The following is a 25,970-nucleotide window of genomic DNA, read 5'->3' on the forward strand; positions in this document are numbered from 1 at the left end:
GACAAAGTTTGGTTCCCTTTAGGGTTGCCAACCCCCAGGTGGGGCCTGGAGATCTCCCAGCGTTAGAACTGACCTCCAGGCGACAGAGATTGGCTCCCCTGGAGAAAATGGCTGCTTTGGAGCCTGGTTTCTATGGCACTGTAACCCTGCTGACCTCCTTCCCTTCTCCAAACCCTGCCCTCCCTAAGGCTCGACCCCCAAATCTCTAGGAATTTCCCAACCCAGGGTTGGCAACCCTAGTTCCCCTGGAGGGGAAAAAATGGCTGCTTTTGGAGGGTAGACTTGATGGCGTACCCTACTGAAGTCTCCCCATTCTGTCAACCTCCCTGCACCCCCGAAATCTCCAGGCATCTCCCAGCCCAGGGGCCGGCAGCCCTATGAATGCACCAGGCCAGCGGTTCCCAAATTTTGCAAACTCGGCGCTCGGTGAAACATCTCCTAGCGCTCCGTGAAGAGACTGGGAAGAAAAACACTGCTGTCGCTCGGTTTGGAATAGAGGTGCCGGGTGGACGTTGGTGCTCCGTGACGAATCCCTCTCCCGGAAAGCGCCCCGTGACCCAAAACGTTTGGGGACTGCCGCACTAGGCCGAAGTTCTCGGGGAAGGGGGCATTTTCTCTGTGCATGCTTGTATGGCACGGGGCCCAGCAACGACGGCGGGTGGCTGGCTGGCGCTGGGCCTGTTGCTATGGGAACTCCTTGCACACACACACACACACCCAAAAAATCTCCAGGCTTTTCCCAGCGGAGATTTGGGTCGGTTCCCTCAGGGCCTCCTGGCCTTTGGGGCAGGCTTCCCTCCAAAAGGGGTGCTGCTGCTGCTGCTGCTGCGAGGCCGCCTCTCCCCTGCAGTGCATCGGAGGCCCCTCTTTGCACCTTTGCATCCTCGTTGCATCCTGCCCACGCGGAGCAGGAGGGCAGGGAGGCCTCCATTTTTGCACCAGGCGGGCGACGGTCTCTGGAGGGGCGAAGCCTGGGACCCTCCCAGAGAGGAGCTGGAGGGCAGGGAGGCCTGGCGGCCGGTCCAGCCAGCAGCAGCAGCTCCTCCGACTAAAAGCAAAAGATTTTAACAGATAGCACACCCATGGGGGTGAGAGGGGTGGAGGAATGGGGGCCTCCGGGTCTCAAGGGAGAAGCGGCACCTCCTCCTCCTGGGGAAGCGTGGGAGGAAGGGGGTGCATGCACGGCCGCAGCACCGTGCGGGGAAGAGCGCCAAGGCATGGCGGCCAGGCGGCCAAGGGCAGGCCCGGGCAAGGTCTGGCCGGAGGAGAGGAACGGGCTGGCCACGCCGAGGAGAGGGGGCGGAGGGCCGTCCTGGCGGGGGGCGGCGGAGGGCGAGGTGCCCCCGGACGGCGGGAGCGGAAGAGCTTGGTTGTGTCCAGAGGAAGCGGCCAAACAGGTAACGTGGGGGGGGGGGGAAGGCCTCAGGTTCGAATTTACTCAGGTGTAGTGACGAGAGTGTCGAGGGAGGCCCAGGTTTGCATCTTTCCCCCTCTGCCGTGGAAGACCGGTGGGTGTCGTTGGGCCGGTCGGCTGAACCTACTTCGCAGGGTGGTTGTTGGGAGGGTGAAAACAAAGGATGTTTTAAGAAGCCGGCGTGGCGTAGCGGTCAAGAGCGTTGGACTAGGATCTGAGAGCTCCTCAGGTGACCTTGGGCCGGCCGTACGCTCCCAGCCTAACCTACCTCGCAGGGTTGTCGTGAAGATAAAACGGAGGAGAGGGGATTCATGTTTCTGGAAGCTCGCTGGGTGACCTTGGGCCCGCCACACGCTCTCGGCCTTACCAACCTCGCAGGGTTGTTGTGAGGATAAAATGAAGGAGAGGAGAATCGTGTTTCTACACACCTGCCATTTGACCTTGGGCTGGCCACACTCTCTCGGCCTAACCTACCTCGCAGGGTGGTCGTGAGGATAAAACTGAGGAGAGGAAAATAATGTATCTGGACGCTTCCCGTTTGTCCTTGGGACTGCCACACACTCTCTTTTTTTATACACCGTAATTATTTTTATTATTTTCCACAATTCAACAAAATTAGACATATCTCAACAATATATTCAGTTGTAACTACTTATAACAAAAAAAAACTCATTGCTATTACTGAGATTATGTTATCTATAGTATTCAATGCTATCTACTATATACGACTTCCCCACATCTTCTTCAGTCACTAATTCTACTGGTTAACACTTTTGCATTTCAAATTAATTTCTAATCCTTTTTTTCTTTCATACAGACTTGCTTTAAGCCATCTATACTACTTCTATAAGCAGTTTCAAGTCCTACATAGTTATAATATCATCATCATTGTCTCTATATAACATTTTGTTATTCTATAATGAAGGGATTCGATCAATACATTGGGACTGCCACACACTCCCAGCCTAACCTACCTCGCAGGGTTGATGTGAGGATAAAACGGAGGAGAGGAGAACAATGTAAGCTGCTTTGGATCCCCAATGGGGAGAAAGGCCGAGTATAAATGAACTAAATAAAATGAATTAAACAAACAAGAGGACATGGGGGTGTTGTTGTGAGCTGCTTTGGGTCACCCTTTGGGAGAAAAGGAGGGTATCTGAATAATTAAGTATTTGTATCTGTGGTGAATTCATCCAGGATTGTTCTTTTTCCCCTTCCTCTGTCCCCCCACAATCCCAGTTACTAAGGTGGAGTCCTCATGTAATAATAAGATTGCCCACAAACGTCTAGACTCCATTTTAAACCGTCTGTCTTGTCATTTTTTTTACCTTCTGCGCCCTTCCTGCATTCTTACCTCCTGTGCATATTTTTAATCAAATTATGTTTTACTAACTACTTCTTTCATTGATAGGAAGAAGCTAGAGAGATTCACAGGATTACTCTCTTTTATCGGAGGGATTGCTGTATATCTCAAGGGCATCTTGGGGGGTACATGGTGTAGGTTACCACAAAGAAAGACATTTTCCCACAGGTCGTTTGTCTGGGCCCAGATTTGGTGCTTTGGGGAAGTGGGGTTTTCCCCCCCTCTTCTTCCCCACAGCATCACGGTGCCTTTGTGCGCCTCCCTGCTATTTCCCTGGCTTTTCCCTGAGATCTCCAATATCTGCTTTGCTCCAAACATTTGAGAAAGATGGCAACAAAAGCATGAATGGCTGCCGCGGGCCGGATCCAGCCCCTTGAGCGCTCTTATGGTTTGGAGTGGTGGACTCTGATCTGGAGAGCCGGGTTCGATTCCCCACTCCTCCACATGAGCAGCGGATGCTAATCTGGAGAACTGGCAACTGGGTTTGATTCCCCACTCCTTGGGCAAGTCACACTCTCTCAGCCCCACCTACCTCACAGGGTGTCTGTTGTGGGGAGGGGAAGGGAAGGGGATTGTAAGCCGGTTTGATTCTTCCTTAAGTGGTAGAGAAAGTCGGCATATAAAAACCAACTTCTTCTTCGCAGCATTGGTACAAAAGAACAAATGGATCTCTGAAGTTCAAAACTCTGAGATCTCAGAACGGTGTGTTTTTATTTCTCTGACCCTGGCACAAAATTGCTGTTCAATCCTTTCCTTGCAAAGGGGTGCTTCCAAATTTATTAATGCGGTCGACTGAGCAATCAACATGCCAACATATCAAAATTTCCAGACTCATTAGTTTTGCACCGCAGAATCACAGACTGCCTGTACATATAAAGGGGTGTATTTGTAAAGGGGTGTATTTGTTAGTTGCTTGCACGGAGCCGTGTTGTCATTATAAGGACCCCGCTGTCCACAGTCCGGTACTGGGCTGTACAAACAGCCAGAGATATGTAGCGTGAGAACACTTATATTCAAGATGCAAAGCCTGGAGTCTTACTGCAGATATGTTGACCGCAGGTGCACTTTTTTCTACCTTCAGGTGTCATTATGCTTTTAAAACATTTAGTGAGTTAGTTATACCCTCCTTTTCTCCCCATTAGGAACCCAAAGGGGCTTATGGCATCGTTCTCCCCTCCTCCATATCACAGCAATCCTGTGAGATAGGTTAGGCTGAGAGACAGTCCCATGATCAGCCAGGGAGTTTTCATGGCAGAGTGGGGATTCGAACCGGGCTCTCAGCATTCTAACCAGACCCCTCACCATCTTTGTTCCCCTCCTCTGGAACGTGTCCAGAGAAGGGCAACAAAGATGGTGAGGGGTCTGGAGACCAAGTCCTTTGAGGAAAGGTTGAAGGAGCTGGGTGTGTTTAGCCTGAAGAGGAGAAGACTAAGAGGGGATATGATAACCATCTTCAAGTACTTGAAGGGCTGTCATATAGAGGAGGGTGCTAAGTTGTTTTCTGTTGCCCCAGAGGGTTGGACCAGAACCAACGGGCTGACATTAAATCAAAAGAGTTTTCGTCTAGACATTAAGAAGAATTTTCTAACAGTTGGAGCGGTTCCTCAGTGAAACAGGCTTCCTTGGGAGGTAGTGGGCTCTCCTTCCCTGGAGGTTTTTCAGCAGAGGCTAGATGGCCATCTGTCAGCAAGGCTGATTCTATGACCTTAGGCAGTTCATAAGAGGGAGGGCATCTTGGCCATCTTCTGGGCATGGAGTAGGGGTCGCTGGGTGTGTGTGAGGGAGGTAGCTGTGAAATTCCTGCATTGTGTAAGGGGTTGAACTAGATGACACTGGTGGTCCCTTCCAACTCTATGATTCTACTCACCCAACAACAAGGTCCATTTTAAATGCCCCAGGCAACTGCCTAATGGTTGGTTACTCGCTTTGGATGGCAGCTATGCTTCTTGAGTCAAGAGCATCTAGCGGTCTCTTTGGGCCTCGGAGAAACCTTATGGGTGATGCTTATTGCTATGGATTTGGAGGTAATCTACTTGCCTGATAGAGATCAATTTTTAAGCAGAGGCTAGATGGCCATCTGTCAGCAATGCTGATTCTATGACCTTAAGCAAATGATGAGAGGGAGGGCACCTTGGCCATCTTCTGAGCATGGAGTAGGGGTCACTGGGGGTGTGGGGGGAGGTAGTTGTGAATTTCCTGCATTGTGCAGGGGGTTGGATTTGATGACCCTGGTGGTCCCTTCCAATTCTATGATTCTACTTTGAGAAAACGGCCGCTTTGGCAATTGGACTCTATGGCATTGAAGTCCCTCCCCTCCCCAAACCCCGCCTTCCTCAGGCTCTGCCCCAAAAACATCCCGCAGGTGGCAAAGAGGACCTGGCAACCCTAGTCCTGTGGGCCTTCTGTTTGACACCCCTGCTTTAAATAAAAATACAGATGAGGTGGAGAGAGTTCACCAGACATCTGTTTGCCTTTATCTGTGCATGCGTATGCACGTTGCAGTGGCGGGTATGCCTACGTAGCTGTGGGTTGGCGTAGAGCAATATCAAAATAAGAGAGGCTTAAGGCTACTGTGTGCCCAGTTTTGGATCATGGCCAAGAAAGTGGAAGAGGGCAGAGGAAGAGGCGCGTGGCCAAGCGACCCTGGAGGTTTTTAAGCAGAGGCTAGATGGTCATCTGTCAGCAATGCTGATTCTATGGCCTTAAGCAGATGATGAGAGGGAGGGCATCTTGGCCATCTTCTGAGCATGGAGTAGGGGTCACTGGGGGTGTGGGGGGAGGTAGTTGTGAATTTCCTGCATTGTGCAGGGGGTTGGACTAGATGACCCTGTTGGTCCCTTCCAACTCTTATGATTCTATAATTCTAACCACTACAGCACGCCCACTCCAAAAAGTCATGTTGAAAACCACATATGCTTATCGGAGAGCTGGCATTTAGATTAGGGTGTTCTTTATCTTCTGGATAGAGATCTACGCAATAGTTGGATGGAGAGTTTTGTGCCATATATAACTTAGTGATGTGACTTTCCTAGACAGCACCGTTGTCTACGATGGGTTTTTTCCCCTGTTAGCCAATTACCATACTTCAGTGAGGCATACAGCAAAGGTCTGTCTGTCTCAGGCTCTAGTGGGAGATTATTCAGTTATCTCTATTAGCCAGTGTCCTGATCCTCCCCAAATTCCACTTCCAAATCCCCAGGAATTCCCCATGCCAGAGCTGGCAACCATGTGTCCCACCCCTTTACAGATCAGTTTTCCCTATTGACTTATTGTGTTAAAGTTCTTGTTGTTATAATAATGTGTCAGTGCCGTTGTGGGAACCTGCTGGGACTGAGAGAGAAGTTTCTAGTCCTTAAGTGCCTTCAGCATTTGCATGCTACTAATGTGTATTGGCATTACAATTCAGGTTACTTGGTTCTTGTAGGTTATCCGGGCTGTGTGACGGTCACACAGGCCGGATAACCTACAAGAACCAATGAACTCTGACCGTGAAAGCCTTCGCCAATAATTCAGGTTACATTCCTAAAGACCTTCAATTTCTTTTTTATGAGCTTTTCCTCATTCTCATTTTCCCCTTTTGGGTGTTCCTGGTGCTTTGGGGTTTCTTTTTCTGATCTGCATGTGTTTTGCTCTCTCTACTGGTCGATTCAGCATTACATCGATTTTATGTCCATCGTACCACCCCACAGATTTAAACTGCAGGTTTTTATGCCTGACATAAAGCGATGTAATAGTGAATTGACCTCTAGAGGGAGTAAAACACATGCGGAACAGGGAAAAAACCCCAAAGCAACAAGGAAAATGAGACTGCAGAAAGGTCCTGTGTTTTAGTTAAGGTCTGAAGCGGGGGACTTGCAGAAGATCCCTGCAGCTATTTCCACAGTTTGCATAAATTGGACCTTGTAACTTTTTGCAGGGGCGAGGGACTACGATCTTCCCCTAAGACCACACTACAGATGTTTGTGGTAGGTCGTTTCTGCAGAGGTTAGCAGGCTGCAGAAACATCTGTACCAGTCCTTGTAATATTATATCCAGTTAGTGATGCTGTTCCAAATGAGTGGGCTGACCTGGTTTCCTACTACAGACTTGGATTGGTGCATGTTAAAACCCTGACCAGCGTTTCCAAGAGACCTATATCATGTTGTGTCATGTTAGATTACATTAAAAGCCACTGCAGTGACATGAATAGTGTTAACTTATACCGGGGAAACCTGAGTTAGAAGCTTGCTGGACGGCTTTGGACAAGCACCTGTTTCTCAATCTAATCTAACTCTTGAGTTCTTAATTAAAGGTAAAAACATGTTAAGCCCTTGAACATTCCCTGGAGGGAGGACATGGCACCAATATTTTTTTCTAAAGTTGCATAAGCTTTTTATAGGCTAATGCCAACTCTGCAAGGTACATGAAGCACTCCACCACTCCTGGATTGGTTCCCCCCCCCTTGTAAAACTCCTGAGCATATTTTGTTCCATCATTCATTTCATGTCATCAAGGACAGAAAGTTACCAATGCAGATGTGTAATCTGAGAGACCTTTTTTGTTTTGTAACTTTTTTAAATTTATTAACAAAAAAGAAAATTCCAAACACGACATACTTACATAACCGTGCGTACAGTATATCGAGCCTTCCAAAAGGTACCGTATATTAACAGCCTCCTGTTATCAGCTAGGCAATAACAATGTCAAACTTGAAAGATACCATTATATAAAATTCTTAAATCCCTTAATTGAAATATAATATACTGCCTAATAATTCATAGGATTGGTCCTACTTATTTCATAGCAAAGTAGCGAGAGACCTTTTTTTGGTGTGTGTTCTGGATCTGCTATCTGTTCAGCTGAATGCTTACCTGTTTGACTTGGGTTGATGGCTCCTCCCATTTTCTTTGGCTTCTGCAGCTATCCTTCTGCCAAATCTTCCTTTTTCATTGTCAGAATGACGTACGCTCTCTATAGACATTAGGAAGAATTCTCTAACAGTTAGAGCGGTTCCTCAGTGGAACAGGTTTCCTCAGGAGTTGGTAAGCGCTCCTTCCCTGGAGGTTTTTCAGCAGAGGCTAGATGGCCATCTGTCAGCAAGGCTGATTCTATGATCTTAGGCAGATGATGAGAGGGAGGGCATCTTGGCCATCTTCTGGGCATGGAGTAGGGGTCGCTGGGTGTGTGTGAGGGAGGTAGTTGTGAAATTCCTGCATTGTGTAGGGGGTTGAACTAGATGACACTGGTGGTCCCTTCCAACTCTATGATTCTACTCACCCAACAACAAGGTCCATTTTAAATGCCCCAGGCTAATGGTTGGTTACTCGCTTTGGTTAGCAACTATGCTTCTTGAGTCAAGAGCATCTAGCGGTCTCTTTGGGCCTTGGAGAAACCTTATGGGTGATGCTTATTGCTATGGATTTGGAGGTAATCTACTTGCCTGATAGAGATCAGTTTTTAAGCAGAGGCTAGATGGCCATCTGTCAGCAATGCTGATTTTATGACCTTAAGCAGATGATGAGAGGGAGGGCACCTTGGCCATCTTCTGAGCATGGAGTAGGGGTCACTGGGGGTGTGGGGGGAGGTAGTTGTGAATTTCCTGCATTGTGCAGGGGGTTGGATTTGATGACCCTGGTGGTCCCTTCCAATTCTATGATTCTACTTTGAGAAAACGGCCGCTTTGGCAATTGGACTCTATGGCATTGAAGTCCCTCCCCTCCCCAAATCCCGCCTTCCTCAGGCTCTGCCCCAAAAACATCCCGCAGGTGGCAAAGAGGGGCCTGGCAACCCTAGTCCTGTGGGCCTTCTGTTTGACACCCCTGCTTTAAATAAAAATACAGATGAGGTGGAGAGAGTTCACCAGACATCTGTTTGCCTTTATCTGTGCATGCGTATGCACGTTGCAGTGGCGGGTATGCCTACGTAGCTGTGGGTTGGCGTAGAGCAATATCAAAATATGAGAGGCTTAAGGCTACTGTGTGCCCAGTTTTGGATCATGGCCAAGAAAGTGGAAGAGGGCGGAGGAAGAGGCGCGTGGCCAAGCGAGGCTTCTGCCTCTCGCCAGGAACTGCAGCCTCGGCTCCTGCTGGCGCCCTAGAGAAGATTGATTTGGCCATAATGATCTATGTGCTGTTAAGATCCGGCAACTTCAGTGTTGGGATTGCGTTGGAGAGGTCGGAAAGGTTCCACTGGTTCAAAACCTACCGCTAGCCTGCTAGAAGCTCAGGGTCGAACTAAACACGGTGGCATCCCCGAGTCTGACCGGTGAATTCCACCGCCATTTTAAAGCCGAATGAGGTGATCTAAAAATGCTCTGCATCTAGGGAGGAGCTGAGATACAGAGAGGGAGAGCAAGGGAAGGAGTGAAAGAAAATGGAAGGAAACTGTATGTCTCATACAATCATAGAGTTGGAAGGGACCACCAGGGTCATCTAGTCCAACCCCCTGCACAATGCAGGAAATTCACAACTACCTCCCCCACACACCCCTAGCGACCCCCTACTCCATGCCCGAAAGATGGCCAAGATGCCCTCCCTCTCATGATCAAGGTCATAGAATCAGCATTGCTGACAGATGGCCATCTAGCCTCTGCTTAAAAGCCTCCAGGGAAGGAGAGCTCACCACCTCCCAAGGAAGCCTGTTCTGCTGAGGAACCGCTCTAACTGTCTAAAAGTTCTTCCTAACGTGTAGATGGAAACTCTTTTGATTTAATTTCAACCCGTTGGTTCTGGTCCGATCTTCTGGGGGAACAGAAAATAATTCGGCACCCTCCTCTATATGAAGGCCCTTGAAGTACTTGAAGATGGTTATCATATCCCCTCTCAGTCTTCTTCTCTCCAGGCTAAACATACCCAGCTCCTTCAACCTTTCCTCATAGGACTTGGTCTCCAGACCCCTCACCATCTTTGTTGCCCTCCTCTGGACGCGTTCTAGCTTGTCTACATCCTTCTTAAATTGTGGTGCCCAAAACTGAACATAATACTCTAGGTGAGGTCTAACCAGAGCAGAGTAAAGCAATACCATCACTTCGCGTGATCTGGACATTAGACAATTTTCTTTCTGGACACAAGACAATTTTCTTTCACTCCTGTCTCATATGACAGGAAGTCTTGATAGAAGATGACCTTAGCTTCCTATGGAAACATCTAACCGTAATGTATATTGGATACAACTGAGATCTGTTAGCAAAGCCGCACATAAATTTGTCTACATTAAGAACCAGATAATGAGACAGAGGGGTTACAAGAAGTTGAAGTGGTGTTTGTCCGATAGCTGAGATATGGGGAAATTTCAGCAAAAGCACGTGCCATTAATGCTGGGGAGAGTTTGTGTGTTGTTCTGGGTAGGCCTGGATGAAAATGACTTGTAGCAACACATTGGCTGGGATCTCGCCCAGCACTCCTGCAGACTGAAGGATTTCCATCAGCAGAGGATGGTTTTCTTGCCTCCCACGGTCTGTTGCAGCCCCAAAAAAGCTTCCTGAAATGCTGCTTCTGGAAGACGGGGAACCCCCACTAAAAATATGACGAGGCAGTTGGAAGTTGAGGGCGAGGGGAAAAATCCACCCCTTGAGTTCATGAAAACTTTAGCCTGGATCGAACACACTGCCTTGTTCCCCAATCTTAGGTTGCCATGTTGGGGAGGGGCTGTGGCTCAGTTTGTAGAGCATCTGCTTAGCATGCAAAAGGTCCCAGGTCCAGTCCCTGGCATCTCCAGTTAAAGGGATCAGGGAAGTAGGTGATGTGAAAGACCTCTGCCTGAGACCCTGGAGAGCCGCTGCCAGTCTGAGTAGACAGCACTGACTTTGATGGACCAAGGGCCTGATTCAGTAGAAGTCAGCTTTGTGTGTTCAATTGGGGGTGTGTGAGAGAGAAACAGAACAGGTACACTGTTTCTAGAATGATCGATCACACTGACTTGGTTTTTTTGTGGTCTCCCTGAAAGCTCTTTATGCAGTTAGATTTCACCACAAACATTTATTGCAAAAGAATAAGGAAGGAAAAAGTGAGTCAGGCGAAAGACAAATTTCGTAACAATCCAGTAATGAATATGTCATTTAACAGCTGATTGAAACTGGATTTGAAGCATGAATATGGTCAGATTATATTCGGTTAAGTACACACCATTTCTTCTCAATCTCAAAGTTGGGAGAGATGCACTGTGGTTGTTGACTGGGAATAAAATTTCTAGTTATTTGTACAAAAGCTGAGGAATTGTTCTGTTGTTTGAAAATGCACCTTTTCGACAATCATTCAGTAACAGCGTAATAGCAAAGATGGACTCTCCTTTTCTTTTGTGTGGCTTTGAGGGGCTGTGGCTCAGTGGTAGAGCATCTGCTTGGCATGCAGAAGGTCCCAGGTTCAATCCCCAGCATCTCCAGTTAAAGGGACTAGGCAAGTAGGTCATGTGAAAGACCTCAGCCTGAGACCCTGGAGAGCCGCTGCCGGTCTGAGTAGTCAATGCTGACTTTGATGGACCAAAGGTATAAGGCAGCTTCATGTGTTAAATGTGTTCAAGTCAAGCTTTATTTTGTATTTCCTTGGCTTTTGACATTAAAATTAACCTCGACTTGCTTCTTTTAATGGAACTTTTTTTGCCAATGAATATCACTTCAGGACAGTTTGAATCTGTGATGTTTGTTAATTGATGCAGATAATCCCTTATCTCTGCTTTACATACGTGTCCTGGTTTATTAGTTTTTGCGATCGAGTCACAGCCAACTTATGGCAACCCTGTAGGGTTTTCCAGTCAAGAGACATTCAGAGGTGGTTTGCCCATTGCCTGCTTCTGCATAGTGACTCTGGACTTCTTTGGTGGTCTCCCATCCAAAGGGTTGCTGTTCAGAGGTGGGCAATGGGCAAACCACTTTATTTAATCTCTTGCATTGAAAACCCTACAGAATCGCCATAATTCGGCTGTGAAGCCAGGTATGGAGCGTGGTGTAGCGGTTAAGAGCAATGGTTTGAAGTGGTGGAGTCTGATCTGGAGAACCAGGTTTGATTCCCCAGTCCTACACACAAAGCCAGCTGGGTGACCTTGGGCGAGTCACACTCTCTCAGCCTCACCTACCTCACAGGGTGTCTGTTGTGGGGAGGGGAAGAGAAGGAGATTGTAAGTCAGTTTGATTCTCCCTTAAGTGGCAGAGAAAGTTGGCGTATAAAAACCAACTCCTCCTCCTCCTCCTCTTCTTCCTCTTCCTTTTCCTCTTCTTCTTCTTCTTCTTCTTCTTCTTCTTCGACTTTACAGCAAAACACCAAACAAACATTTAACAGGTCAATTATCTCCTTTTGTCTGATCAAAAAGAAAATTCTAGCTGCGTTATGGTTTGTGGTCTGTGCTGAACATACCACCGAGTGCTTGCAAGTTTTAAGCATCCGATTTTATCTGTTGAGCTCTCCGCGTTCTACTGCTTGACAATTAGAGGTGTCTCTTTAGATGTGGTAACAATGAATTGGAGCTGTTCCTCGCACCATGGTTCTAAACGATGGTTTGGGTAGAAGCAAAGAGACCAACAGCTCCCTATCAACATCTTTTATAAAAATCATCTGAACAGCCCATATCGGCTTATTTAAATCCTAATTATGAGGTTCTCGGATGTACGTTTCCCTTGCCATCGCGCCTTGTAATCATCGCATCCCTGGCAGGAGTGGAGGAAAGGGCCTTGCTCATAAAAATTAAATGGAGAGGAAGAAAGGAAAAGCAGTCAGTTGCAAAGCTCACGCAGCACCTTGAGCAAAGGACATGCCCTATATTTCAAACTTTTTAATGGTTGTGGAAAGTGAACACATGAAGCTGCCTTATACTGAATCAGACTCTTGGTCCATCAAAGTCAGTATTGCCTACTCTGGCTGGCAGCGGCTCTCCAGGGACTCAAGCAGGGGTCTTTCACATCACCTACTTGCCTAGTCCCTTTAACTGGAGATGCTGGGGATTGAACCCGGGACCTTCTGCATGTCAAGCAGATGCTCTACCTCTGAGCCACGGCCCCTCCCCAGTGCTGTAGATTCATGGTGACCAAGTATGGTTTTCTAGACAAGAGACGTTCAGAGGTGGTTTGCCATTGCCTACCTCTGTGTAGCAACCCTGGACTTCCTTGGTGGTCTCCCATCCAAGCACTAGCCGTGGCCAAAGCTGCTTGGCTTTCGAGATTGGGCTAGCCTGGGCTAACAATTAAGTGCTGTCAACCACTACACCACGCTGGCTCTAAAAGTCACAGCTGACTTATGGCAACCCCGTAGGGTTTTCAAGGCAAGAAAGGTTCGGAGGTGGCTTGCCATTCCCTGCCTCCGCGGGGACCGAGGGAGTTCGGAAAGAACTGTGACTCTCCCAAGGTCACCCAGCAGGCTTCGCGTGGAGGAGCGGGGAATAGAACCCGGTTCTCCAGATTAGAATGCCGCCGTTCTTAACCACTACACCATGCTGGCTTACCCCCACACATATACAATAATTGAATGTGTAATCATCTTTAGAGACGGAAGTGTCACAGGGCTCAAAGGGACCAGCTTCCCAGAGCCGTGTTTCGTCTGCTCCTGGCTTTCCGACCCAACGTAACACCCGTTTGATCTTTGAGAGATCGTATCTTCCCTAGACCAGTGAGCCAATGCTGCCCTTCTTCCAGGTCATCGGAGGAGGCGGTGTTTCAGAAGAGCCCAAGGAGCATCGCCTTTCTGCTTGCGAAGAACATGCATTCAAAAAACAGCTGCCTATATTGTGGGAGAATCCCACCTTTCCCACCCTTGTGGGGACCCAAAGCGTTTTTCCAGCATGGTATGGTGGCTAAGAGCGGCCGACTCTAATCTGGAGACCCGGGTTGGTTTCTCCACTCCTCCACATGAGCGACAGACTCTAATCTGGTGAGCCGAGTTGGTTTCCCTACTCCTACACATGAAGCCTGTTGGGTGACCTTGGGCCAGTCACAGTTCTCTCCAAACTCTCTCAGCCCCTCATACCTTACAAGGTACCTGTTGTGGGGAGGGGAAGGGAAGGTCATTGTAAGGCACTTTGAGGCTCTTTAAAAGTAGAGAAAATGGGGTATAAAAGCCAACCCTCCTTCTCCTTTTTATCCTCACAACAACCCACTGAGGTAGACTGAGAGTATGTGACTGCCCCAAGGTCACCCATTGAGCCTCCAAGGCAAAGCAGGGATTCGAACCTGGGTCTGCCAGGTGCTAGTCCAACACAGTATCCATTACATCTCCCTGGCTCTCCTGATTTACTGATTGGTCAGAGTACCCCATGAGAGCCCTTATGTGATTACCCCTGTGGCAGCCATTTTGTGGTGGCCCCGTCTCCCTGTCACCAAACTTCTGAAAGTACCCCTGGGTTCAACAAGATCGGATATCCCTGCTTAATGAATTTGTCCCAGCTTCTGCACTGTATTATGAGCATTCAGTGTAAACAAAAAACCTGGTGTTTTGAAGTTAAAGAAATGTTGGGTGCCATCAGAGAACATTGGGTGCGCATAAGGCCAGTTAGCTTCAGTGGAATGAAGAATGTGATTTCAGAGCTGTTTCCAGGTTGCGCTCTTGCGTAGAAGAGACAAGTGAGCGCAAGGTGAATCCACTAACCTGTAATCTGGGTCTTCCTTCGTTGCTTATCATGGCTCTACTGAACAAAATGTAGTTCATTAGGATGGACGCTTAATCTGAAATGGTGATTAACTCTCTAGATGTGAAGACTTCCTCTTTTGTTTGGCCTATGGCCAAAGTGTAATACTGTTTGGTTACTAAAACTGTAGTCCGTTTGCAAACACTTGCATTTTGTTTGTTTCTCTGTAGTTGTGAGTGCTTTGGTGGACAACGATATAAATAAAAGATCCTTTGGGTTGGCTTGTACCACGTTCACAATGCGTTTACCAATTTTTCTTATGCCTCAAGGCATTGTTTTGCATATTTGTGCTTCATGGAGTAAGTTGCTGTAACATGGAAAATGCCTTGAGGGATGATAAGCATATCCTTGTAGCAAAATGATTGGGCGTGATTTGGAGTGGCCTGGATTCGAATCACACCTGCTCATCATCTCTTTTATGACTGCTTTATGCAGCCTAGCATATGGATGGCCCAGGCTAGCCTGATCTCGTCAGCTCTCGGGAGCTGAGCTTCCTTGGGTGGGAGACCATCAAGAAAGTCCAGGGTTTCTACACAGAGGCAGACAATGGCAAACCACCTCAGTTATCTCTTGCTTTGAAAACTCTACCTACGAGGTTACCACCTCACAGGGTGTCTGTTGTGGGGAAGTGAAGGGAAGGCAATTGTAAGACAGTTTGATTCTTCCTTAAGTGGTAGAGAAAGTTGGCATATAAAAACCAACTCTTCTCCTTCTTCTTCTTCTTATTATTATTATTTTGCTACAGAATAAGAATGCTGGGATGCTTCAACAGATTATTGGAAACCAGTGCTGGAAAGTATGTCAGTCAGATTGGAGAGACAGATTCCCTATAAATCGGAGACCTTGCTGTTAAATTGTGCAGTTGACACGCCTAAATGTCTTCAATCAATAGCTTCACATATGATTGCCACATCCAGATTGGTTTTTGCTAGGAACTGCCCTGACCTGGATGGCCCGACCTTGTTAGATGTCTAAAGCTAAGCAAGGTCGGCCCTGGTTAGTACTTGGATGGGAGACCACCAAGGAAGTCCAGGGTCACTATGCAGAGGCAGGCAATAGGTAAACCACCTCTGAACGTCCCTTGCCTAGAAAACCCTACAGGATAACCTTACGTCAGCTGGGTCTTGATGGCACTTTCCACCACCACTTCTAGGAACTGGAAGCCAAAAAAATAAGCCCAAAATTCATGACTGGCTGATGAAAGTAAAAGAGATGTACACATTGTTGAAATTAACAGCCTATCAGCAAAACAGGGATATTTCCAGATTAGCTCATTATGATTGAGAGTTATTTTGAATGGGTCTTGCAGCAAAGTGTGAAAAAGGGAATTCTTAACTTTGCCTGGTCTTCATGGTTTGGGTAGACATGGTGGCCTTGTGCATAGTATGGATATTCTTTTGATTAAGTATATCTTTTTATTGTATTGAAGAAATAGTGTTTGAGGAAATAAAAAGATTAGGGAGCTAGGAATGGTTTGGTACTTTTCTTTTTCTATGTGATTTTTACAGAAAATGCCCATGGCCTGCACCCAGACTAATGTTTATTCAGGTATGAGGCCTTCCACCCATGGTTTGGGCAGAAAGGCACAATAGTGGGTGAAGAAGAGAGCGACGAGGGTGGTCAGGGGCCTGGAGACCAAGCCCTATGAGGAAAGGCTGAGGGAGTTGCGAATGTTCAGTCTGGAGAAGAGGAGGTTGAGGGGGGACACGAGTGACATTGAAGGGATGTCACTTAAAGGAGGGCAGGGAGCTGTTCCGTTTGGCAGCAGAGGAGAGGACTCACAATAATGGGTTTAAATTGCAGCCGGAAAGGTACCGGCTGGATATTAGGAAAAAAAATGTTTACAGTAGGAGTTCTTCGTCAGTGGAATCAGCTTCCTAGGGAGGTGTTGAGCTCCCCCTCCCTGGCAGTCTTTAAGCAGAGGCTGGACAAGCACTTGTCAGGGATGCTCTAGGCTGGTCCTGCACTGAGTAGGAGGTTGGACTAGATGGCCTCTATGGCTCCTCCCAACTCTAGCATTCTATTATTAGTATTGTAAAATATTACCAGTTTTTAAGTGAGGCGCATACAGCAAATGTCAGCAAATGCTCAGAGATATTTGTTGATGACAACAGTTGTTGTTGATGGAAGAAGTGCTCCAAAAATACGAATTACCTTCTGAGCCAGGCCTTTCTAGCGTTGTGTGTTTGCTTTGCGTTTATCGGCCAGGCTCCGTTTTGAATCAGTCTTTTGTTCAGGTGCCACAACTTGAACCCCACAGCCTTCCACTTTTCAAACCACATCCTTGTTCTTCTGTGTCCTTGGGTTCCACCTGGGGGGTTTGCCTGAACAATATGATCCTGGACCTCTCTGTGAATGTTCGCATTAATTTTGTTGGTTCCCGTCCATTGCACTTTATTTTGTTTGCATTAACTGTCAAATATAAAGTCATTGTGGCTTCCGGGATGGCTCCTGTATCGATTGGTAGGGCAAAGCGCCTTAGAGCAGAAGGCTGTTTCTGAGTCTCCACTAGTGTTTAAAGCACGCAGAGGGGCAGAATTAGAAAATTTCTTTGATGTTTGGCTATAAGTAATGTATTTTACCTGTACTCTGAAGTTAATAAAGTCTGTTTTGCCATCTTATTAGTCTTTTAAAAGTGTCAGCAGTCTCAGGCGATTGCTCCACAGATCATTAACTTCTTGTGACATTTGCCACAGCCCAAATTTCTGGATGTGATCAAAGCGTTCCCCGTCTCCCTCCCTCCCTCTTTCTCTCTCTCTCTGGCAAGCATTTTGAAATGGTTGAGCATAAGCATGTATGTGTTGGAGACAAAGCAGAAATCACTTATGTATTAAACATGAAGAGGCAAACCTGTCTACTCAGAAGTTTGAGTATGGGACAGATCTTTAACACTTCCATCCTAAACAGTAACACCCTTTTAATAGGGTTGTCAGCCTCCAGGTACTAACTGGAGACCTCCCGCTATTGCAACTGATCTCCAGGCGATAGAGATCAGTTCCCCTGGAGAAAATGGCCACATTGGTAATTGGACTCTATGGCATTGAAGTCCCTCCCATCCCCAAACTCTGCCCTCCTCAGGCTCTGCCCCAAATACCTCCCGCCGGTGGCAAAGAGGGACCTGGCAACCCTACCTTTTAAGTCCACTGAAGTCAGTGGGATTAGAATAGCCTTGCCATTTGCCTGCTAACAGTGGGTAAACCACCATCCTTGGTGCCAATTCCTCGCCCTCAAGAAATCGAGGAGTGGAAGAAAGAATGGTCAGAAAATGGCATCCATAGTGACGCTCTAGGAATTTCCCATGTCTCTAAAGTCTGTACCACACAGATTAAGGGAAGTTCCTAGAACATCCCCAGAAAGTGATGTCACATCCTCCTCAAACTCCACTCTTTCCAGGCACCACCTTCAAAATCTCCTGCCATTTATCAAGGCAGTGCTGGCAACTCCAGGGTGTAACTCTGCTTTGGAAGTCGTATAAGTATATGTATTTATGTACTCTTAAGTAGAATTTGGGAGTCTGCGTTGTGAGGTCAAGATAAAGTTTTTAGTACTGAATGTTGCAGGGCCCGGGTTCAGGTTCCTCCTTGGAGGGAAGAACCGCCTTTCAGCATCGCCTCCTTAATTGTGTAGGAAATGCACAAGTTCACAACATCTGTGGGCCTTTCTTTGCAGTCCTTCAGGAATGTAATAAGCAAGGATTTGCTGGTACTACTTCTGCATTCTTTTTTTGTACCCCAATATTCAAAGACACAAGCAGGAAATTGTGGGGATGGAGCTAGGGTTGCCAGGTCCCTCTTTGCCACCGGCGGGAGGTTTTTGGGGCGGAGCCTGAGGAGGGCGGGGTTTGGAGAGGGGAGGGACTTCAATGCAATAGAGTCCAATTGCCAATACGACCATTTTCTCCAGGTGAACTGATCTCTATCGGCTGGTGATCAGTTGTAATAGCAGGAGATCTCCAGCTAGTAGCTGGAGGTTGGCAGGAGGAGGAGGAGGATGGAGGAGGAATCTTGAACACACCTGTGTGACACCCACCGCCAGTATGTGACCGTTCTTTTATTTAATTTGAACTTTCCATATCCATTTCAACTCCTGAGTTTGAGGCAGATGACAAGAAACAAACCAGGCTGCGTAAACGGTTGAAATCCATCTCACGCACATGCAGAGATGATGTCGGTTTAGGTTTACCATTTATCCTGTCTGTGTTGAAATCCCACATTTTGCTCACGTTTTCAAATTCGAGATAAAACAGGTCCCTCAAAAAGCGGGCAAAACGTGGGGGAAACGCAGGGGGAGAGCGAGGCGACCTGTGACGGTCGGAACCAGCATGCATAATCGATGCAAAGACCCTAAGTCGTCAGAGGGGTGAAGGTGAGGGAAACAGCCACGCATAAAAGACCTCAGAGATCAGCCACCGCAGCCCACAGTCACCTGAATAAACCCCTTGCTCTTCCAGACATGGTTTTAACCCGATATGTTGTGGGAATATCTCATCTACCCGGCTGAGCAAGATTCCTCTATCTGAATTCCTCTTGTGTCTTTCCTCTTTAAGCTGCTGTTATTACAATTTTTTTGTCTTTAACTCTTAATGACTTTGTTTTTGCCACTTGCTCAAAGGCACTTGTGCACTTTGCTGCTCTGTTTAATTTCAAATACATACACAATATATGCCTGTGTCCCGTGGACGGTTGCTGACTTGAGAATACAGCTGTTAGCATTTCCCCCCATGTACTGTGAATCAAAGCAACTCTAACGCTTCTTACGTACAAAGTGACACTGCATAAAATGAGCTGCTAATATCTGAGTGTTGCTGCTGTATTTTGAAGCGGCTGTATTTTGAAGAGGGCTGTTAGGAAATAAGTTCAGGTACAGCTGCTAAGCCCTGACCTAGATGGCCCAGGCTAGCCCAATCTTTTTTTAAAAAAATATTTTATTTTTGTTATGATGGGATACAGAAAGAAGAGGGGGAAATCAAAAAAGATGTGACTGAACTTCATTATAATGCATGCACATTTCTTCATCAGTTAAGCTAAGACTACAAGTTTCTAATACTGATTACTAATTTAATGATCTTCATATTTCTAATACTGATTACTAATTCAACCATCTTCATATTTACACACGAAGAAACAAAAATGTTTAAGGCAGGCGAGTAATAATCATGCAATGGTGGCCATTTTATCCTAAAATCGTCTATTGTCTTCATTTTCATCAAATATGTTAATTTGGACATCAAAGCGAAGTCAAATAGTTTGTTAACCCACTCATCAATACTGGATTTCCAGTGGCTTGCTAGACTACTTCTAGCAGCAGTAGTCACATATTGAAAAAGCTCTTTATGGGTTGAATTCACTTGTGGGGGCATTATACCCAACAGCATGTATTTGGGATTTAACTCAAAATTGACCTGTAACATGGTTTGAATTTCTTTATTCTCCTCCAAAATTGTTGACTTTTTTTGCAAGTCCACCATTGGTGATAAAAAGTTTGGTTTCGGAGCATTTCCAGCAGTTAGCTTGATTTGCTTTGTACATCTTTTGAAGGTCCTTTTTTGATTAATTTTTTTTTATTTTCAAAACAACATAGAACAACACATACAACCTAGAACACACACTCTTTATACATACTCTGTACTCTGTGACAAGATCATAATCTAATACCCTATGGAGCGGGTCTGAATCATAATATACTATCTGACACTCATCTTTAAATCTTAAATGCAAATAAGTCTTTAACAAGGCAAAGGCTGAATTTGTGCTCGAGCCTTCATGCCAACTGACCACATTACGAACCTCGATTAATATTGTGTTATACTAATTTTATTTACCGAGCCTGTCTACCAGTTTAATTTAAAAACGAATAGCAATACATATTTGTTATTATTAAATCTGATAATATATGCCTGCGTCTATACGCCTGTTCTAGAATAAACAAGATAACGCAGACTAGCCCAATATTGTCAGATGACCAAGCTTAGACTTACCACAAGCCCAGTTTCCAGCATATGCTGGGGGAGGGGAGCGGGCACAAGGTCAGGGGCTTGTGGCAGGGTCTCAGCTGGGCAGCCTGCATCCTGCCCTTTCCTGCCCTGCTGCATACCTTCCTGGCCCGCCTATATAGCAAATGACCAATCAGGCCCTTGGTCAATAGGGACGGGCCAGCAGGCAGGTTCAAGCCTTGCTTTGCACTCGGCTTCTCCAGCTAAGTAGTTGAGAAGCCGTTCCCTTGCCCAGCTGAGTCTGCTGCCTAATTTGTCCACCCTCCCTCCCTATACTTGGGCTGTTTGGTGTTTAGGTCAATTTCATGTCAATTCATCACAACTCGTGGCGGTTTTGGCATGGGGCCGGATCCATTTTGGAGGGGAAAGCGGCCTGCGTGCCCCCTTTCCCCATTAAGGGGACCGTAATAAGGAGCTTTGGAAGAGGCCTGGAACAGGGATATGCCCAGTCGGGGGCTGTCAGGATGGGACATGCCCAGGCAGGGGCTGTCCGGGTGGTGGCCTCCTGCCAAGTGGCAGGGGACCCACACAGCAGGCTGCCGTCCAAGCAGCTCCCACATACTGCCATCTCAGTAGGTGGGCTGGGAGTAGGATGCATTGGCCGGTAGGCAGGTTGGGCCGATGCCTTGGATCCCACCCCTATGCACCGCCAATGCCTGATGCTGTAACCAATAAAGTTGTGGCCATTTCCATTCCAGCTACTGTCTCAGTGTGTTTAATTGTATGCTAAGGTCATCATAGCAGGATCGTGTGGGTTATTGCATGCCAGGAATGGCCAGGGTTGGGGGGCTGCAGTAAGTAGCCAGCTCCAAGACACTCCCCAATTCGGCATTATGCTGGAACTCAGACGCTAAGCGGGGTAGGCCCTGGTTAGTTTTTGGATGGGAGACCACCGAGGAAATCAAGGGTTGCTACTCAGAGGCAGGCAATGGCCAACCACCTCTGAACATCTCTTGCCATGAAAACCCTACAGGGTCGCCATAGGCTGGCTGCGACTTGATGGGGGGGGCGGGGAAGCTAGTAATTGGTAAAATACTGTGGTGAAATGTAATCTTAATTAAGAGATTGGGACAGGGGAGGAGCAATTTACCAGGAGACTGAGGGAGAAAGAGCAAGCAGACACTAGGGAGGAACTGTTGATTTTTCTTTGTGTTATAGAAGTTCAATAAACACCTTGTTATACAAATACCTGAAGTCCCTGGCATTAATAAGACAAATACTATTTTGCTATTGAATTACAGTAAAGCTTTGTTATGCAGCACTCATGCAGAACAGGGATTACCAGTTAATCCAATGTGCCAGTTGCTTAAATTTACTGCTTGGCCCTGTCCCCTGCCTAGAGGAATCTGGAGCGCCCAACCCCAACCCCACTGGGAATGCCATGGTGGCAAACCCCATACCTGGTGGTGGAGGCAAGGTGCTTGCCCTCTGGGGGATGCCTGTTAGCCAAGCCTTCTGGATCATCAAGTTCCAGGAAAGAAAGACGATACTGTAGTTGCTTTGAGCTGATGTGTTAAATGTTGCTTTCATCACCAATGGGGCCGTTCAGTAGCATGTTTCTGAGAATTTCTGCTCCAAAGATCTTGCAGTTGTGGGGGAGTGGTTAAGAGCGGTGGTTTGGAGCAGTGGACTCTGATATGGAAAGCTGGGCTTGATTCCCCACTCCTCCACATGAGCAGCGGAAGCTAATCTGGTGAACTGGGTTGGTTTCACCACTCCTACACATGAAGCCTTGAGGGTGGCCTTCTGCTAGTCACAGCTCTCTTAGAGCTCTCTCAGCCCCACCTACCTCACAGGGTGTCTGTTGTGGGGAAGGGAAGGTGATTGTAAGCTGGTTTGATTCTTTTTTAAGTGGTGGAGACAGTCGGCATATAAAAACCAACTCCTCCCCCTCCTCCTTCTATTTTTCTTCTTCTACTACTACTACTACTATCCTCCTCCTCTTCCCACCCCCCCCTTGCAATTGTCTTGGTCTGAAGTTTCTCCTCACTTGCATGCTAAAAGGCCTGCCCTGCATTTAAGGGTAACAAGGAAGTACTCGTTATGCAAACCATAAACTTTCATCTACTTCATAATTCTGGTTTCAGGGTTGTGTTCAGAGGTGCTATTCTGCATGTGGAAGGTATGCTTTACATACAGATGGCTGTCCTCTACCTCTTGCTAAAGTGATGGGACATGAAATCTAAATAAATTCTTCCACTAAGGTTTCGCAAAAAGAGCTATAGAACCCATGTTTAGCACAGTGCAAATTTCTACACAAGGGTTTGCAGAGCAGCTCTAACAGCTGTTTTCCTCACACTTGTGATTCTTTGAATCCAACCCATAGGCTGCGTTCAGATATCAGGGAAGCGCCACTTAAACTGAGGCTGGGGCACGAACACAGCTTGTTGATGCTTGGTGCACAGAGCTGGATTAAAAAGGAGAAGGAGGTGGAAGTGGTGGTTTTTATACCTCGATTTTCTCTATCTTTAAGGAGTCTCAAAGACCAACCAAGTTTTCTGGGTACACAATTTCAAGATTTGAAGCTCCTTTCGTCCTTTTTGTTTTTCAGGAGAATGGCATCGCGAATGGGGGCTTCTACAAAAGACAGTTTAATGACTCCTTCGAGCAAGCACCAATGTACATTAGCGTCCTCACATATGTGGGCTTTGCAGTAGCGACGATATTCGGCTACCTGCGTGACTTCTTGAGAGGCTGCGGACTGCAAAAATGTATCTTCGCCACAGAAAGAGAAGAACAGAAAGTACGTGGGATTGAAACTGCCGCAGTGTTTTCCTTCCTCGGGAAGGATCTCTCCCATAATTTGTGCTTTGGGATCAGTTGCTCCCTTTTGGCTGTTACAAGGAATAGGAGGTGGGAATGGGGGGTGGGGAGGCAGGATTTTGGGCTGATGTTGGATTCATAGAATCCTAGAGTTGGAAGGAACCACCAGGGTCATCTAGTCCAACCCCCTGCACAATGCAGGAAATTCACAACTACCTCCCCCACACACATCCCCAGTGACCCCAGTGGCTGACCAGGTGCCTCCAGGAAGCCCCAATTAAGACGACTGCAGCAGCATTGTCCTGCCTGTGTTCCACAGTACCTAATATAATAGACCTGCTCCTCTGATCCTGGAGAGAATAGAAATGAACATAAGAATGTAAGAAAGGCCATGTTGGATCAGACCCAGGCCCATCAAGTCCAGCAGTCTGTTCACACAGAGGCCAACCAGGGGCCTCTAGGAAGCCCACAAGCAAGACGACTGCAGCAGCATTGTCCTGCCTGTGTTCCATGGCACCTAATATAATAGGCCTGCTCCTTTGATCCTGGAGAGAATAGGTATGCATCATGACTAGTGTCCATTTTGACTAGTAGCCATGGATAGCCCTCTCCAACATGAACATGTCCACTCCCCTCTTAAAGCCTTCCAAGTTGGCAGCCATCACCAAATCCTGGGGCAGGGAGTCCCACAGTTGGGGGTGGGGGAAGAGAGATAAATTGTTGGCAGAGTAATTAACACAGCAAAGGTACATGACCTGATCAAAACGTAGATAAAGGTTTATTCAGGAACTAACATACTTGATAGTGAAGAGGAGAGACAGAGTTAGTGTCCGAACTACATCACTAGCTGAGAGAGAGAGATTTACAGTGCAATCTAAGCCCATTGATGTCAGTGGGTTTAGACTGTAGTAACGCCACATAGGATTGCACTGTAAGTGTGTGGGACTTTGGAGAAGGAGAAGGATCTTGCCCTAAGAGTAGCAATCTGGAGACAGGCAAGGAATGACACTTAACAGGAGAGAAGGTGCTGACCTCACTAGCCTATCTGCGCTTTAATCAGGTTGTGCCTCTTGGTGTGTTAATTACTCTGCCCGCATCAGTGAAGTAAATTAAAGTAAATTATTATGTGCAAAGCTTTAAAAAAGCACTTCTGTACAAGATGGATGCCGGAGACACAGAACGATATTCTTTTTTTTAAAAACCTAGGATTTTGTACCACTCTATCAAGATTTTGAAAACTTTTATAAACGAAACCTCTATGTGAGAATAAGAGACAACTGGAACCGCCCGATCTGCAGCGCTCCCGGACCACAGTTTGACCTGATGGAACGTGTGTCAGATGACTACAACTGGACATTCAGGTGAGTCTGGCTAGTTCATATCTTTTTAGCAAACCCTGCCCCTGTAGTAGGGGCAGGCAACCTTTTTTTGCCCTAGTGCACAGGTCCCCAGCATGGCACCCTCTAACCCAGGGGTGTCAAACTTAAGGCCCAAGGACTGGAACCGGCCCCTTGAGAGCTCTTCTCCGACCCGTGAGGCAGTCGCCCCCTCCCGCTCTCAATCTGGGCTGGCGAGGCATGGCCCGGCCCGACCAAGTGACTCTTATGTCATATCCAGCCTTCGTAACAATTGAGGTTGGCACCCCCGCTCTAACACCTTTCCTAGAATCATAGAATTGGAAGGGATCACCAGAGTCATCTAGTCCAACCCCCTGCACAATGCAGGAAATTCACAACTACCTCCTCCCCCGCACCCCCAGTGTGGCCAAGATGCCCTCTCTTTCATCATCTGTTCAAGGTCATAGAATCAGCATTGCTGACAGATGGCCATCTACCTCCTCCTCCTCCTCCTTCTTCTTCTTGCAAAGAAGGGATGTTGTTTGTGCTGACCCCAGAGTTGGCCACACCTACGTACTGGCAGCAGCGACAACGGCTTCTGTTCTCCAGCGAGGACGGCATTGCAGGTGCAGCTGGCAGCCTCCTGCCTTTCTGCCTCGCAGCCTGAGCACCCTGAGGAGACAAGCTACGGCTGTGCAGTTCCGTGCCAACCACTGGAGCCGGGGGCGGCTGGCGCTTCCTGGGAAGGAGGCCGTGAGGAGCTCTGAGTGATGACACCACCTCAAAAGTCCTGGCAACGTGCTCTCGGCCTGGACCGGCTCAGCTACTTCCCCACTTCAGAGGCGAGGCAAGGAAGTTGTGCCAAACCAGATGCCCTGGCATACTGCCTTTGGCACACGTGCCAGGGTCTTCCTGCCCCTCTTGTATAACACTCTGCCCTCTGTCTTTGTAGCAAATGGTGGCATTTGGTTGTGACTGAAGTCTGGGCAGGCAGTTCAGCACGGTGTCGTGGTTAAAAGCAGTGGTTTGGAGCGGTGGACTCTGATCTGGAGAACCGGGTTTGATTCCCCACCCCTCCACATGAGCGGCGGAGGCTAATCTGGTGAACTGGGTTTGTTTCCCCACTCCTCCACATGAAGCCAGCTGGGGGACCTTAGGCTAGTCACAGCTCTCTTAGCCCCAACTACCTCACAGGGTGTCTGTTGTGGGGGGGGGGAGGAAAGGTGTTTGTAAGCTGGTTTGATTCTCCCTTAAGTGGTAGAGAAAGTCGGCATATAAAAACCTAGTCTTCTTCTTCCTCTTCTTCTTCTTCTTCTGTTGGGCTTCTACCTGTTTTTTTTTTATTATTAAAAAACTGTTTCCCTGGAATGTGTCCAAAGCCTAGAGCTGACAGCCGTTTCAACCAAGCATCGGGAATATATCTTTTCTTTTATCTTCTCCCCCACCCCTCCTCCTTTGCTCATCTTGATTTTTCTTTTGCATAACCCAAAGAGGGAGGAGTACGTGTCTACACCT

The 25,970-nt window shown here is 47.3% G+C and overlaps 1 protein-coding gene across 1 annotated transcript in view; it reads left to right on the plus strand.

Annotated features, from left to right (window-relative positions):
* Window positions 1-1,082: 1,082 nt before the first annotated feature.
* SPTLC3 (serine palmitoyltransferase long chain base subunit 3) overlaps window positions 1,083-25,970 on the plus strand; it is a 73,310-nt gene continuing 48,422 nt past the window's right edge. Inside the window, exons 1-3 of the mRNA XM_056856353.1 lie at window positions 1,083-1,397; window positions 22,907-23,098; window positions 24,325-24,479. Of these exons, the coding sequence (XP_056712331.1) occupies window positions 1,083-1,397; window positions 22,907-23,098; window positions 24,325-24,479 (662 nt within the window). The remainder of the gene's footprint in view (window positions 1,398-22,906; window positions 23,099-24,324; window positions 24,480-25,970) is intronic.

The sequence above is a fragment of the Euleptes europaea genome, chromosome 10 (genome assembly GCF_029931775.1).
Source record: "Euleptes europaea isolate rEulEur1 chromosome 10, rEulEur1.hap1, whole genome shotgun sequence".
Lineage (NCBI taxonomy): Eukaryota > Metazoa > Chordata > Lepidosauria > Squamata > Sphaerodactylidae > Euleptes > Euleptes europaea.